At 36.6% G+C, this 13,708-nt stretch overlaps 1 protein-coding gene across 1 annotated transcript in view; it reads left to right on the top strand.

Moving 5' to 3' along the window:
* Positions 1 to 13,708, top strand: part of LOC122802352 (signal-regulatory protein gamma-like) — a 593,926-nt gene that overhangs the window by 525,560 nt on the left and 54,658 nt on the right. Inside the window, exon 5 of the mRNA XM_044071988.1 lies at positions 8,988 to 9,299. Within this exon, the coding sequence (XP_043927923.1) occupies positions 8,988 to 9,299 (312 nt within the window). The remainder of the gene's footprint in view (positions 1 to 8,987; positions 9,300 to 13,708) is intronic.

The raw sequence follows: 13,708 nt of genomic DNA, 5'->3' as shown, positions 1-13,708 counted from the left end.
TACAGTGAAATATATCATAATAATGAAAGTTACTGTCAATATACAGTATGTAAAACAATAATATAAAGAAAAACAGTAAAAAACAAGCAGTCATAGTGACCTGAACTGTTATGCATGAATACCTACATATCAACATGATCAACCGTGAGCAGACTATGCCATCCCCACTGTATTTGCATGGGATGAAATGCACTAACTACCACTACTATATTACTATTACAAGAAAGTATATGTGCAGTAGGAACTGTAACATAGGAAAGCCTCATTATCTGTAGGCATACCACAGACAGTACAAGGTAACCAGACAAGAACACAGATATATTTTCATTCTGGCACTATCTCTAGTACATGCATAACTAAGAATCCATGAATATTATATCAGTATATCAATACTGATATCAATGAATATTGATGAACATATAGTGTATGGATACACTTGGAACATATCAATTTCTGTAACTATACCACAGAATGTACAGGGTCACCGGCAATACATGCATCCATATGTACTGTTCACTGGGACTCTTTGCACTTATCTGCACAACTACATATGTGGAATTTTTGCTTGTCTGTAATGCAGATGTACCCACCTGCATGCATAGTGGTCAATCCTACACCCCTCCAGTACATCACAGATATTTTGTATTGCAGTGCATTTTGCGAAATTTTGAGAAGTATTAATAAAATAGGCAGGTAATAAGAGCGTAATGTGTAAATAGATTTATGAGGAGTATTAATAAAATAGGTGGGTAATAAGAGCAATATATATACCACCACAGCAATGCCAGGCTGACAGGTTAAAACCAGCAATGCCAGCAGGTGCCACATTACATTTGAAGCTACCTATAAGTCAGGTATACGTTAAGGTAAAATTAGCTATGTTCACACAGCTTTTAAGTACCATTGCACCATGCATAATAATGAGGTTCACTAGAATTCAAAGGTTTTGGAATCCCCTTTGCACACATTGGCATGTGTTCTCAAAATTTGGTGCATTAAGCAATAGTTTGGGTGCTCCATGCAAATACTCAATAGGTATTGTTTAATGGGACCGTGTGTTGCGTGTGCCCTTTACCCTCCAATTATCTGATACTATCCTGTAAGTGTCACTTTTATAATGTGATTTTGATACTCTTACTGCTCATACCATTGCTACCTGTGAACTGAGTGGGACCTCAGTAAGCAATTTTTTTATGTCTTTATTACTGACCTGTGAGGAGGCTTCAGCATGTCCAGGTGCCAAACTAGACTGAGATGGAGATGAACCAGTCAATTCTATGCTCACCATTTACACTGGACTTGAGCAACTTATTGGAGCAAGGCCTAGGAATTTCTCAATGGTCGACATGTGGAACCAAATTGTGAGGGAGCACCAATGACAGACAGAGATCTACAGGACTGGAATGCAGGTTCTTCACCAGTATGATGACATGCAATGGAGGGATGCAGGGGATGTCTCTCAAGAGAGTCGCCAAAGTGAGGAGACAGCCTGTGAATGCCTAAAATAAGTGTCATAATATACAGTGTAGCTGTACATTCCTATGGAAAACACACATACAGCTGTGACCCAAATATCTTAAATATTCCTTTTAGAGTCACTACTTAGTTGTTCTGTCACTTAGCTCATATGTTTAAGCAATAAGACAAGTTCCCTTCTCCACCCTATGTATGGATTCAATTCCCATGTTTTTTTTTTTTTTAATAGTGTTTGTTATGTACATACTATTGAACATAAGACCTGTTTTTGTTTGGTAGTTTATACAATACATCATTTTACACATCCAGTGTGGCCATGCGTCACTGACGCCTATGGCACATTGGCCACGGATGACTATACATTCCTCCATTATCCCCAATAGTCCAAGACCATTGCACAGTATACTTCTGCATGTGTGAATACTGAGTCATACAGGCCTACATTATTCCCCTCTGCTTTAGAAAATACACAGCATTGTTAAATAGATGTTTGTTAAACACATTAATGTAAAACCACTGCATGTCGGCATGTCTACCAGATGTTGAACTTAATGCAGTCTGGCTGTTGCATCTCAATTGTATGTGAAGCATGAAGACCTAAAGTGATTAGGTGTTGGGTGGGTGCATATTCCTCTATCCACAGGAATATGGACATTTCCAACAGTAGTTTCTTATGGGGAAGGAATTGTGTTTTCTCTTAGCTCAACCTGTGAAGCAAGAGGCCAGCGTACATATATCATGGATACATGTCTGGAGCTTTTCTCCCCTGGCCTCCACTGAAAATGGGTTCTGTCCCAGTTCTACTTTCCTGGCAAACAAATGTTAAATAAATAAAAATGTGGGTTTGAATCCACATGGGAATAGCCTAGATTACATATCTATCTGTGTGTGTGTCAGCATTTTGAAACTGATTGTACAGATACCTGCTTGTTCATGTCTACAGTCAGTTGTACATGTTTCTACCCATAGATTCTATTTGTCAAGATACCATGAATATATCCTTTATCCATAAATGTTCTGGAAACAGCATAACTATGCAAATATAGCTGTATATGTAAGGCTTTGACCATAGAGGTATACTTCACCTGCAAACTTTGAACAGAGCTCTCAACCAGTCAGGGATACATCTCAGCATAATCAGGGACTAATCCATAAATATGCAGTCAGAAATAGGGACACATTTTCTATGTTACAGCTATTAATGTGTGACAGTGACAGCATACAGGACTGTGAAATAATATACATTTGCTGAAGTGACGGTAGTCTATAACTCAGCTCATTGTTATTATTTATAAAGTGCAATTCACTGCCTTTCTCCTGTTATTATTAGGAAGGAGTGAGAGGAACAGAGCTGCACTTTGAGTCCAAATCAGGGGCATCCCAAACCCAAATATCAGGGACATTTGTGAGGTATGATTTGGTCTGTAACAAAGTCTATTTAGATACTTCCTGCCCTCCTATCTCATGTACATTTTGATGTATAACATACTGGTGATGAACAATAACTGCTTTGCATTTCTCTGTTAAGTGTAGCTATGTGTTCTATTGCAATGTCTGAGACTCTGAGCTATGAAATGTTAATGTTGTGTATTATTGCTGTATCCAATATGCTCATATGCAGTCAGGCTTGCAAGGTTTGGTTTACAAATGCACAGCACGTAGGGTACCTTGGACTATAATTTACCAATCTTGTGATGTGGAAGCCTTGATCCATGTTTTACTCTTTCCTTGCACAGTCATACCTCTGAGTTGCTTAACTACAGTTACTCCATGCAGTTGCAACCAAGATGGATTAGCCAGGCAGGTGTCAGGGTTATAGTGTGATCAGAGTTGTGAGTCACAGTTTTGAATATCATGTCTTCCACTGTGTAAAGTATTGCTTGTGACACAGCAATAAATGAATAGACAGAATCTGTCATGGTATTTCACGTCAAGGCTAGAGAACATGTGCTGCTCACTGTATTTCACTGTTATTTTATACATATCTAGTCTATGCCATTCATAAATGCTTTGTACCTTTTGCAGGTGACAGAGATCGAGCCAGGAATAGGGCATTATGCATTGAGTGGATGCACAGGCTGGAAGAGCAGTGTTAGACATTCCCACATTATTCTATCTATAATAGATCATAACATTCTTATAGGAGTGGTTTGGGTTGCAGCTCCATGCATGCTAATATTAATGCAAGACAACCCAGCATGCATCTGCAAGGTAACTGCAACTGCCCTGTTCTTACCAGTACATATTTAAACAGTTTACGTTTGAGTTAGGACACGTCATGTTTGCTGAGGGTAATGTTTTTGATTGCATGTCACAACTTAGATGGCAGCCTGCTCTGTGTAACTGTAATAGTGTTTTTGGTTTGGATGTTTCAAATGCATGTTAATTGTGTTGTGCTGTTACTGCTGTTTGCCGTGCAGGTGGTGCGCAATAACTATTCTGTGTGATATCCTGTGTATTTTCATACTGAGTGGTTGTCTGCTGTGTCAACATTTGGACTGCTGTTGGTAGGCTATGCCATGTGCTGTCACTGTGGTTATGATTGTCCAGTTGTTCTAGGGTGTTATATTGCATTCAAACTATATGATGCTGTTGTGTCAGACAGTGACCTTGTTGCATTGCTCATCTCATTTGCATATATCTTTTATGCTTCCCACTGACTATTCCTCTAACTATATTTTCATAATACACATAGGTTATTTTTGGGCTATTAACATGACTCATCGCTTGCAGAGACACCTATGTTACAGTTGTGAATAATTCAGGTCCACTTCACATGACAGAAAGCTCAAAATACTGAAATTTATTTGACTGAGTCCACAATCCCAAATTTTCAAAATTCTGAAAACTCATTTGACTGACTTTCAGAATACTGAAAGCTGACAATGCTGAATTGCAAAATGTTAAGGCATAGAAGGGACATGTGTTTCCCTTCACCTGTGAATTGCATAGCATAAGAAAAATGCACAGATCCATGAATACCAAACATTTCATCACAAATTACATTAACAGTCACAAAACCAAGGTTCACAATACCAGATAAACAGTGCAAATATCACCAACAATTCATCTCACCAACTGAAAACTATAAAAGAAAAAAAATGCACAGTTACAACACCAATGGCTAACTCTTTCCAAAATTAAAAACTACGTACTTACCTTATTAACAGACGCTATATGATATAAAACCAAACTATGTGGGAGGCTATGCCCCCCACAACCCCCAATGTGGGGGGCACAGCCCAAACTATATATACTAACTCAGGGATCGCATTACAGTGGAGAAAAGGGCATATACCCTTTACTTACCTTAAAGTACTACACACACTGCCATTTTATATTTTGCAATGTAGCATTGTAAAATTTCAGTATTCTGAAATTCAGTCAAATGAGTTTTCAGCATTTTGAAAATTCGGGATTGTGGACTCAGTCAAATGAATTTTAGTATTTTGAGCTTTCAGTCATGTGAAGTGGACCCAAATAATTCATATATTGATACAACAACATATATGTGTGGAGCACACATACAACATAGACAACATGGAAGTAGTGTTATCCTCTAACTACTAATTATCTAAAACTACTTGACAATATAGTGAAGTAGTATCTACTTCAACCCACGGTTATAGTCTTATGTTATCAGCTTCATGCAGACACATAGCAGTGTTGCATGCCACATTGTCATTACATCCTTGTCTTGATGTGTTAACATATTTATATATATATGTATATGTGATCTGGCTATGCACATTTGTTATGTTGTCGTGCATAATGAGGGCTGATTCCTAGCTGGGCAGGTAATGGCAGGATTTCCACAGATAAGCTGTATATTATATGCCATGTCATGCACTGGAATAACTTTTTGACATTCTGTGATAGATAAAGTGACCCAAACATTGGTCTTCATTGATATCATCCGTGCATATTGAGAATAGGACATTGGGGATGTATAGTATGCATGACTGCCCAGCTGCTAGCCTCACTTGTTTTTATTATACACCTTATACATACTCCTTATAGGCCATATCATCTGAGAAGTACGTTTTAATGAAACCTGTAATGTATTGTGATATACTTCATGTCTAATATTGAGGGATCATGATGATAGCATACTAAATGCTGGCTGTTACATTCTTTATCTGCACATCAGTTTGTGTTACACAACAGCCACGTTTTACACAGTCATGTGCAGACTGTAAGACAAGTGTTTTTTTCTCTTTATGATTTAGATTCATGCCTTACATCACCTATGGTGATAAATTTGCCTGTGGGCAAACCTTAGTATATAATGTGTCATATTGAATGTTTTCCCCCTGTGGCTTGTGTCACACTGAATATGTTATGTACTCATATAGTTGCTGGAATCAGTACCATGTACTTTCTTTCTTGATATGTATTTCACCTTGACAGAGCATGGTACCCATGGCTCTTCTCCTATCAGATGTTGAACATGCGAGACCACTGCATGAGTACTCGGAGTCCGAGAATAACAATGATAGGGCTGATGATGACAATGAGGACAGACCTAGACCTGCACATGCCATCATTTTATGAGGAACAGACCAAAAATATGAAGCAAAAATCTGGACATTCAGCAAAAATCTGTGCATTTGTGAGGTATGCTTCTCTTGCATTTCATTGGCTGCATTTGCTCATCCATGCAGTTGCTTGGCTTATACTTGCACTGATGACAGAGTGGGTATTGGATTCCATATCCAGTGTGTACTGTGATCCCTATTTCCTCCCCTGCAACACACACCTGCTGTCAATCATACATATTCAGGTATGACTGTCACACAGTTTCCACCATGTCAAAATGTCATAGTGCATAGGTGCATATGGATTTCTACATTTCACCATGACTAGTATGCATCCATACCATTTGTACATTTTCCATCACCAGTGTTACAGAGTGTGTTGTCTGTGTATCACATCTTTCCTTTATGTTTATTTCTGACCTCTGTCTGTCATTTCTTGTGATATTTGTTATATGTATATACCTGCTATTTGCCCTTCTCTTCCTTTTCCATGCCCTTTCCTTTACTTCTATTCTCCAGAAAAATAAAAAGGGGCCTATTCCCACAAAAAAAAATACCCATGCCCCTCTGACTGTTGCTCAAATGTTCCTGTTCTAACAGCTCTGTTCTGTGTCCCTTTTCTTCTCAGTACTCCACATCTGGTTTTCTACCCCTCTACGTCCTTGTGTGCATGCGTTACTTGTGTTCCTCACACATGTCCCATACACATTGTTAGTTACTGTTATCCCTGATGAAGTGGCAGTGATTGCCCTTCGCTTTTATTAATTGTTTATTAGAAATTGCATGGATTACATTGGATTCATTATTTTCCAGTGAACGTATTTTATTAGTACACAACTTACAAAGAGATCTGTAGTTGTTTATGGATCTACTAGATAGATTGCTTCAGATATGTACTTCTTTAAATATACTGCAGCTTGCATTGGACTTGTATAATTTCCATAGTTTTGTACACCACATCACAGTTTATGATACACTTTTCTAGAATTATGGACTTTCTGTGAATTCCATTTTGCTCCAAGATATTCTAAATTCACTGAGGTATATTTATATATTAAAGACTTATCCTCAAGACATCAGCAAAATGTACCAGATTCCATGAACATTGCAGAATATGGACACAAGTGAATGATAAAAGGTTGCAGTCTATACAGAGATAACAACATAATAAATAAAAAAGTAATTTTACAATAAAAGGAATACATCACTGGAAAGCAAATGGAGTTAAATTGAACCACTGTAAAAGAATTGTCAGAATACAAAATGTTATTAATTAAGTAGGACTGTATGATGTGCTGAACCTCAGTAACAGTACTGTAGACATATTTACAAAAGGGGTATTATACAGGTTAATGTGAAAGTAGAGCAGTGTCACACTGACAGCTCAAGGATGTAAAATATTGTATCTAAAAGCCAGCAACCATTTGTGAAAATGTGCAAGCACGCATCATTTATGAGTGCAGAAATGTGCTTTCTTCTCTGCAGAAATGTATATAAAAACTACTTCAGGGGGTATATTTTTCTGATATAGAATGAAGCTTGCTGGGGGTCATTAATATATAACACCAGCGCTGCATCTAGAAAGAGAACATCTTGGTTATTATCCATTTACATTTGCAACATGTTGCTAGCATGCTGGAAGAGAAAGCCTGGTAATTCTGCATTTTAAAGGAATGAGGTCCTTGTTGCATATTTTTGGCACTGATGGTTACACTGAAGTTTCACCATGAAATCTCTGGAGGGTGATGCCAATCATTAAGGAAAACAAGTGAGGGAATGCAATAATCCATCTGGCACATGTATAGCATTTCTTATGAGTAGCATAAAGAAGTGAGGTTTGGTTGGGCTGGGTCTATAGTTCACTTGGCAGACTCTGTGGAAAAAATAACCTCTGCATGCAACAAAACTCTTATCAACATTACTTTAGTATATTATTTAACAAAGTGGACTGCCTCAAAAGGAAAATGGATTTTGTTTTAAAATCCTTCTCACAGAATGGATGCTGTGCTTTCATTTTCTGATCAGCAACAGCTCTGTGAAAAGAATAGATAGACATAAGTTATAAAATAACTATGACTGAATACAGGGATACTTTTCAGTAGCTAAAATGGCCCCTTCTCCCAAAAAAGACTTCTAAAACTCTAGAAAGCAAAAAGCATGATTTCTCAAAATGGCCTAGATTCTTCTTCCTGCAGTATTGTTTTTTCAGCAACAATGAGCCACTTAATTGTAACTGTAAATATCAACAGAGAAGTTTGATAGAGAACATCATTATAAAACAGTACATTTGTATTCACATAAATGGCTTTCACTAGACATCTGTAGGTGCTTGAGTGAGTTATACACACTGTGAACAAGACATGTTTGCTCTGAAGCAAAACTTACTTCTTTCTGTAGTGTTTTATGTAAGACAGGCACACTTTATCAACATTTGAAGCTTGGCATGGGTCCTCCAGAGGACTAGATGCTGCTTCACTCCTTTTCCTTATTCTTATTATTTAGATGGTCACATTCCTGAATGCTTTGCCTTTCTCACAGCTTCCACCTATTAATGCTTGTCTTGTGTCAGTGGCTAGGCAGGTGTAGTTGTTGAAATTATGGTACCTGCATTGGTAAATGTTTTCTGTGATGTATCGCACTGATGCTGTTCCTTGACTAAAATGTTTGTGGTGTTGTTATTAGTCCCGATCATGACTCAGAAGCATCCTCAGTATAAACCTACTTACCCTGATAACTGAATAAATGAACAATAGCTCGAAAGCCTATATATATAACATCTATTAGGGAGCAGGAAATTATTCTACAATAACAGACTTTCGTGCACTGAAGAAAGGTTTGATTTGTATCATTATGCCAAATGCAATATGCTGAGACAAATGTACTGACATGTAATTTTTTTTTGTTCTGGTGCAGTGTTAGAAATGTTTACAGAAAGCTCTGAAAGTATAAATCCCTTTCCTCTTTTTATTATAGTGAGTCCATCCCTTCCAGTAATTACTGGTCCTAGCACTAGAATGACGTATATGAAAATTATTAATTTGACTTGTAGCTCTTCGGGATTTTACCCACAGAATATTACTCTGAAATGGTTTATCAATGACTTGCAGAAGAATGAGAAAGTCTTTCATGTGATCAAAGAACATGAAGATGGAACTTATAATGTGACAAGTACAATTGAAATTCAGTCAGACAAACAATATATCAACTCTGTGTTAACCTGCCAGATAATCCACTTATCTCAAACCTTAACATCCAGTACTTACAATCTCAGTGATGTCATTACTGGTAAGTCATTTGTTCAGCATTCTTTCCATAATTTAACTGGCCTCTTCTACGCTTGTTTTTTTTTAATTGTAAGGTGTAGTTAGATTAAATTTGGTTGAAAAAAGGGGAGAAAATGAAACAGTAATATTGTTAGTGTTCTGCACACTTATATAAGAGCTGTCAAGCATCTGTAACAATTGCAAAAACAATGCATGAAGCTGATCCTAAGATAGCTGATGAAATTAAAGCATGCGCTTGGAAAAAAAACTTGTTTTTAAAAGCAGATGCCTTTTTATGTGTGTTATTATTGTTCATTTAAACTATTAAAATCAATTCCTAATTGAAATAATGGTTGCTTGGAAACATGCATATCTGGAATATTCAGGTGTACTATGCCTTTGCTGAATCTTAAGAACTGTGATTACACTTCCAGTGATAGTTATCAATTTGTTTATTTATTTATTCATGCATATATTTATTTATTTACTTACTTGCTATCTCTTAACTGGGGTAGTGTACTGATCCATAGCAGAAGTAGTAACAAAACTGCTTTTGCTAAACTGCAGGTAGGACATCACCCATTGAAGCCTCGCTACTGATGAAGTACAGTGATGAGAATATGGGGGTCTAGATAGTGAGGTCACAGTGTTAAGTAAGGAGGGTCATGCAAATGTAATTGTTAACTGCATTAAAATTAAGATATCATCTCAGGAAAGAAGTTAAATCTTTAAAGACAGCTAGTGATAAAATTCATTTCAGAGGTTCAGTATAGAATGTCATAAGGGTAAAATAAATTATAGCAGGCATTGAATAACAATGTTTGTGGAATCTCTGTGAAATGAAATTCTTTAACCATTAAAACATAACATAGCAGCTTGCAAAATAGACTACATTATGGGCAGAATGCATAAAGGTACAGTGACATGTACGCGACCTTTTAAATTCAGGAGCAGCCCTAGCATGGGGCTACATGGTTCTGTAGCACAAACACAAAATCACTCCAACATGTAGATCAGCTCACCACGTTGCAGTAGTGAATACAGCCAAAAGGCCATGTTCTTTTACCAAAGTCAAAAGTACCACAATGGCACCTACAGAAGCACAAGGAAATAGCCAACAGGGATACTGCAAACTGTTGTGCTGTAACAGCACATACACTAGTATGGTGATCAGGAGACAACTCATGGAATAAGTACAGGGACTTTGGTGTGTGTGTGTGTGTGTGTGTGTGTGTGTGTGTGTGTGTGTGTGTGTGTGTGTGTGTGTGTGTGTGTTTGAATGTGTAATAGTGTGTATGGGAGAGTGACCGAGGTTTGACTTGGCTACACAATACAACCTCAGCAGTTAAATACTATGATGTGCAGATCATCAATGATCTGCATATCATTGTAATAGCTGTGATTCCGAGACATGCAAATTAAACGGTAATTAAGGCTTTCCTTCTCACAGCTAACATGTCTCGGAATCACAAAATGTTGCATTGTAAGGGCAGGGTCTTTTTTTTCTCAAGCCATTTAATGCATACCAGGGAATGTGTTGTGGACTTGTATGCTCATTCAAAATGGAATTTTAAGCCAAGTTTCACAAAAATAAAAAAATAAATCGCTATGATAGTATCAGCAAAAGCACTTTTTCTACTCTGACATGTTTTCAAGTTTAAACTTAGTGATATACACATGTCTAATTGCAAAGGTTATATAATTTTCAGTTACAGTAAATTGGTTATTACTTTGGATCATTCCTCACTTTTGGAAAAAAGGGTTTACGTTTGTTAGTAGCCACAGTTTTTATTTGGTTGATACTTTGACCAAGTTAAACATTTTCACTTGCAAATTAAATTTAGCTATTTTGTTTAATAATTAGAACTTGGTTAATACTGGTAACAAAGCCCCCTATAGGAAAAATAACACTTTTATATCTCCACCACACACCCTTATTCAAACTTTTAAGTGAGCTTGTGAATCTCATTTTTTATAAATTCCAGGAAAAAAATAAGTTTAGTTCTTCTGGTAATGTAACCCCAAATGAAAAGGTTTTTTTAATGAACTGACAAAGAATAAAACCATTGCAGTTTAGAAGCCAGATAAAGGGCATGGCACGGTCAGTTTCCACAGTATAAACTGCATTAGTGCTGTGTTTATTTTGCTACAAGATATTGACAAATACATCCATGTGGCAAAAAATGAGGTTAATGTTGCCTATAGGAAGATAATTTTACAATTCATGAATTTATTTTTACAGGGAATCTTATCTAAAGATTTTTTTTTAAATAATACACATCCAGTTATCTTAACCATCTTATGTATGCCAAAGGTACATAAATGACTTGTTGACCCACCCCTGAGGCCAATAGTGGTGGCACAAAATTCTAAGACCTATCCTTTGGCTGTATTCATCAATGGGAAACTCAAACCTATTTTTTTCTTTTACATCCCACTTACTAATGGATTCTTGGGAATTTTGGGTAGATTTATGTAGGATTACGTTAGTGACAACAATGGATTTTTAACCATTGACATGGTCAATTTATTTGCCTGTATACCCCAAGATACTGGTATGGATTTTTTCAGTGAAATCCTTTTGCAATATAGTTTCCTAACCAGCAAGGATATTAGATTGTTAACACACGTATGATCTTGGTTTTGGAAAATAATTTTATTTATTTTTTTAGGGCAAATTTCACAAACAAATCTGTGGGGTTGCTATGGGAGATTCATGTGCTCCTACCTTTGCAAATGTTGTAATGTATTATTGGGAGACCAAATTTGTGTTCCAAAACAATCCCTTTTAAGAATTGTGTTATGTACCTTAGATATTTGGAAGACATATTTATTCTTTGGAAAAGTGCTGATGAGATTCTTATGACATCTGATGACAGTCTTTTTACAGCAGATTCTTTTTATGGCAAGCTAAAACATATGTTTTTAAAGAGGGGTTACTCTAGTAGTATATTTCATAAAATGATTACTGAGATGTTCCAACACAGGACTGATAAGTTTAAACCTCTGTTAGGGTGCAAAGGTCCCGACGAGTGGTTACATCTTCAGTTCCATAAACAGACACAAACCCCTGGGGAAGGGCTCTGATACTAAAATTTCAGGGACTGTCCCACAAAGTTGTTAATATTGTTAGAAACAATTGGAATATCTCTAAGACTAACATGGAAAGATTTAACAACTTAGGGGAACTGTCATTGTTTACATATAACGCAGGAAGAAATGTGAAGGTTGCCTTTGAAAAACCTCAGTTTCTGCCACAGTGCTGATGCTAATGGTGGCACTAAGAAATGTGAGGCTTATACACAATCCCCTTACATTTTTTTCAGGTGATAGTTCATTATTAAATAACACCACTTTGGATAAAGGCTTTTTTGTAAGGGCACATGTGATTCCAATAGAATAGTTTACCTAGCTGGCCAATTATGACATTTCTCCTGTAGGCAAGACTGAATGCACCCTTAAAAAAGAATATATGATCATCTATATGATATTAAGACCATAAATGTTAAGAATGCTCTGTACAAACGTTTTTGGAATGTGTTAACTTAAAAAGATTTTTATTTAGCATTCTTGACATAGTGGAATTGAACCAGGGGTGAGGGGCACTTGGGAGACTCATTTTGAATATAGGGAGTTTATTGGCAGATGAAATTAGATGCCAGTCATTTTTCTGGTGTCAGCTATCATTTTTCTATATGACCAGTGTTTAAATTAAGAGCTGATAAATTATAAGACCTTTTTATGGTTGATGGTCTTAACATGACCTCTGTACAAGTGTGTTAGAGTTGATGTAGTTTATTTTTATTGTATACACATATTTCCAGTAACATACATATTCACCAGTACTTTTATAGAGAACATTAGAGGAGGAATTCAATAAAGTCTACACAATTTTTTTTTCGTCTAGGCACTGTGTGGCGATGCATACATGGGCATGAACCTACTGAGATTCAGTAAGCCCTGGTGAGGGGCGCGCACGCACGTGCAAACAAGGAAAATTCCATAGCATGCAAATCGGCTCATAAGCAGGAAATTCCTATGCAAATGAGGCAGGTAGAGTGATTTAACAAGCAGAAAGGCATCTGTTCAGACCAAGTGTCAGTGTCTGTAGTGTATGCAGAAAAATTCCATGTACAGGAGTCTAGACAGACAAAAGGGGGTGTAAAAATGTAGAAATGTTGACATAAATCTCCTACAAATGTTATATTACATACACATATGAGCAACACTATTATTCTGGATGTCATAAAAATTAAGGGAATAAGTTAATTTATTTTCTTTTTTAATAATCTCAGCATGTTTGCACTACATGCCACAGTGCACAAACATGCTTAACAGAATAATTTAAAAAAAATAGGGAAAAAACAGAATTTTATAATATGTGACAGAAATATATTATAGGACCTTACATTGGGTCCCTACAGTGGTGCA

Source organism: Protopterus annectens, chromosome 5.part0 (genome assembly GCF_019279795.1).
Source record: "Protopterus annectens isolate FY-2018-M chromosome 5.part0, PAN1.0, whole genome shotgun sequence".
NCBI lineage: Eukaryota > Metazoa > Chordata > Ceratodontiformes > Protopteridae > Protopterus > Protopterus annectens.
This window is presented reverse-complemented; position numbering and strand designations above follow the sequence as displayed.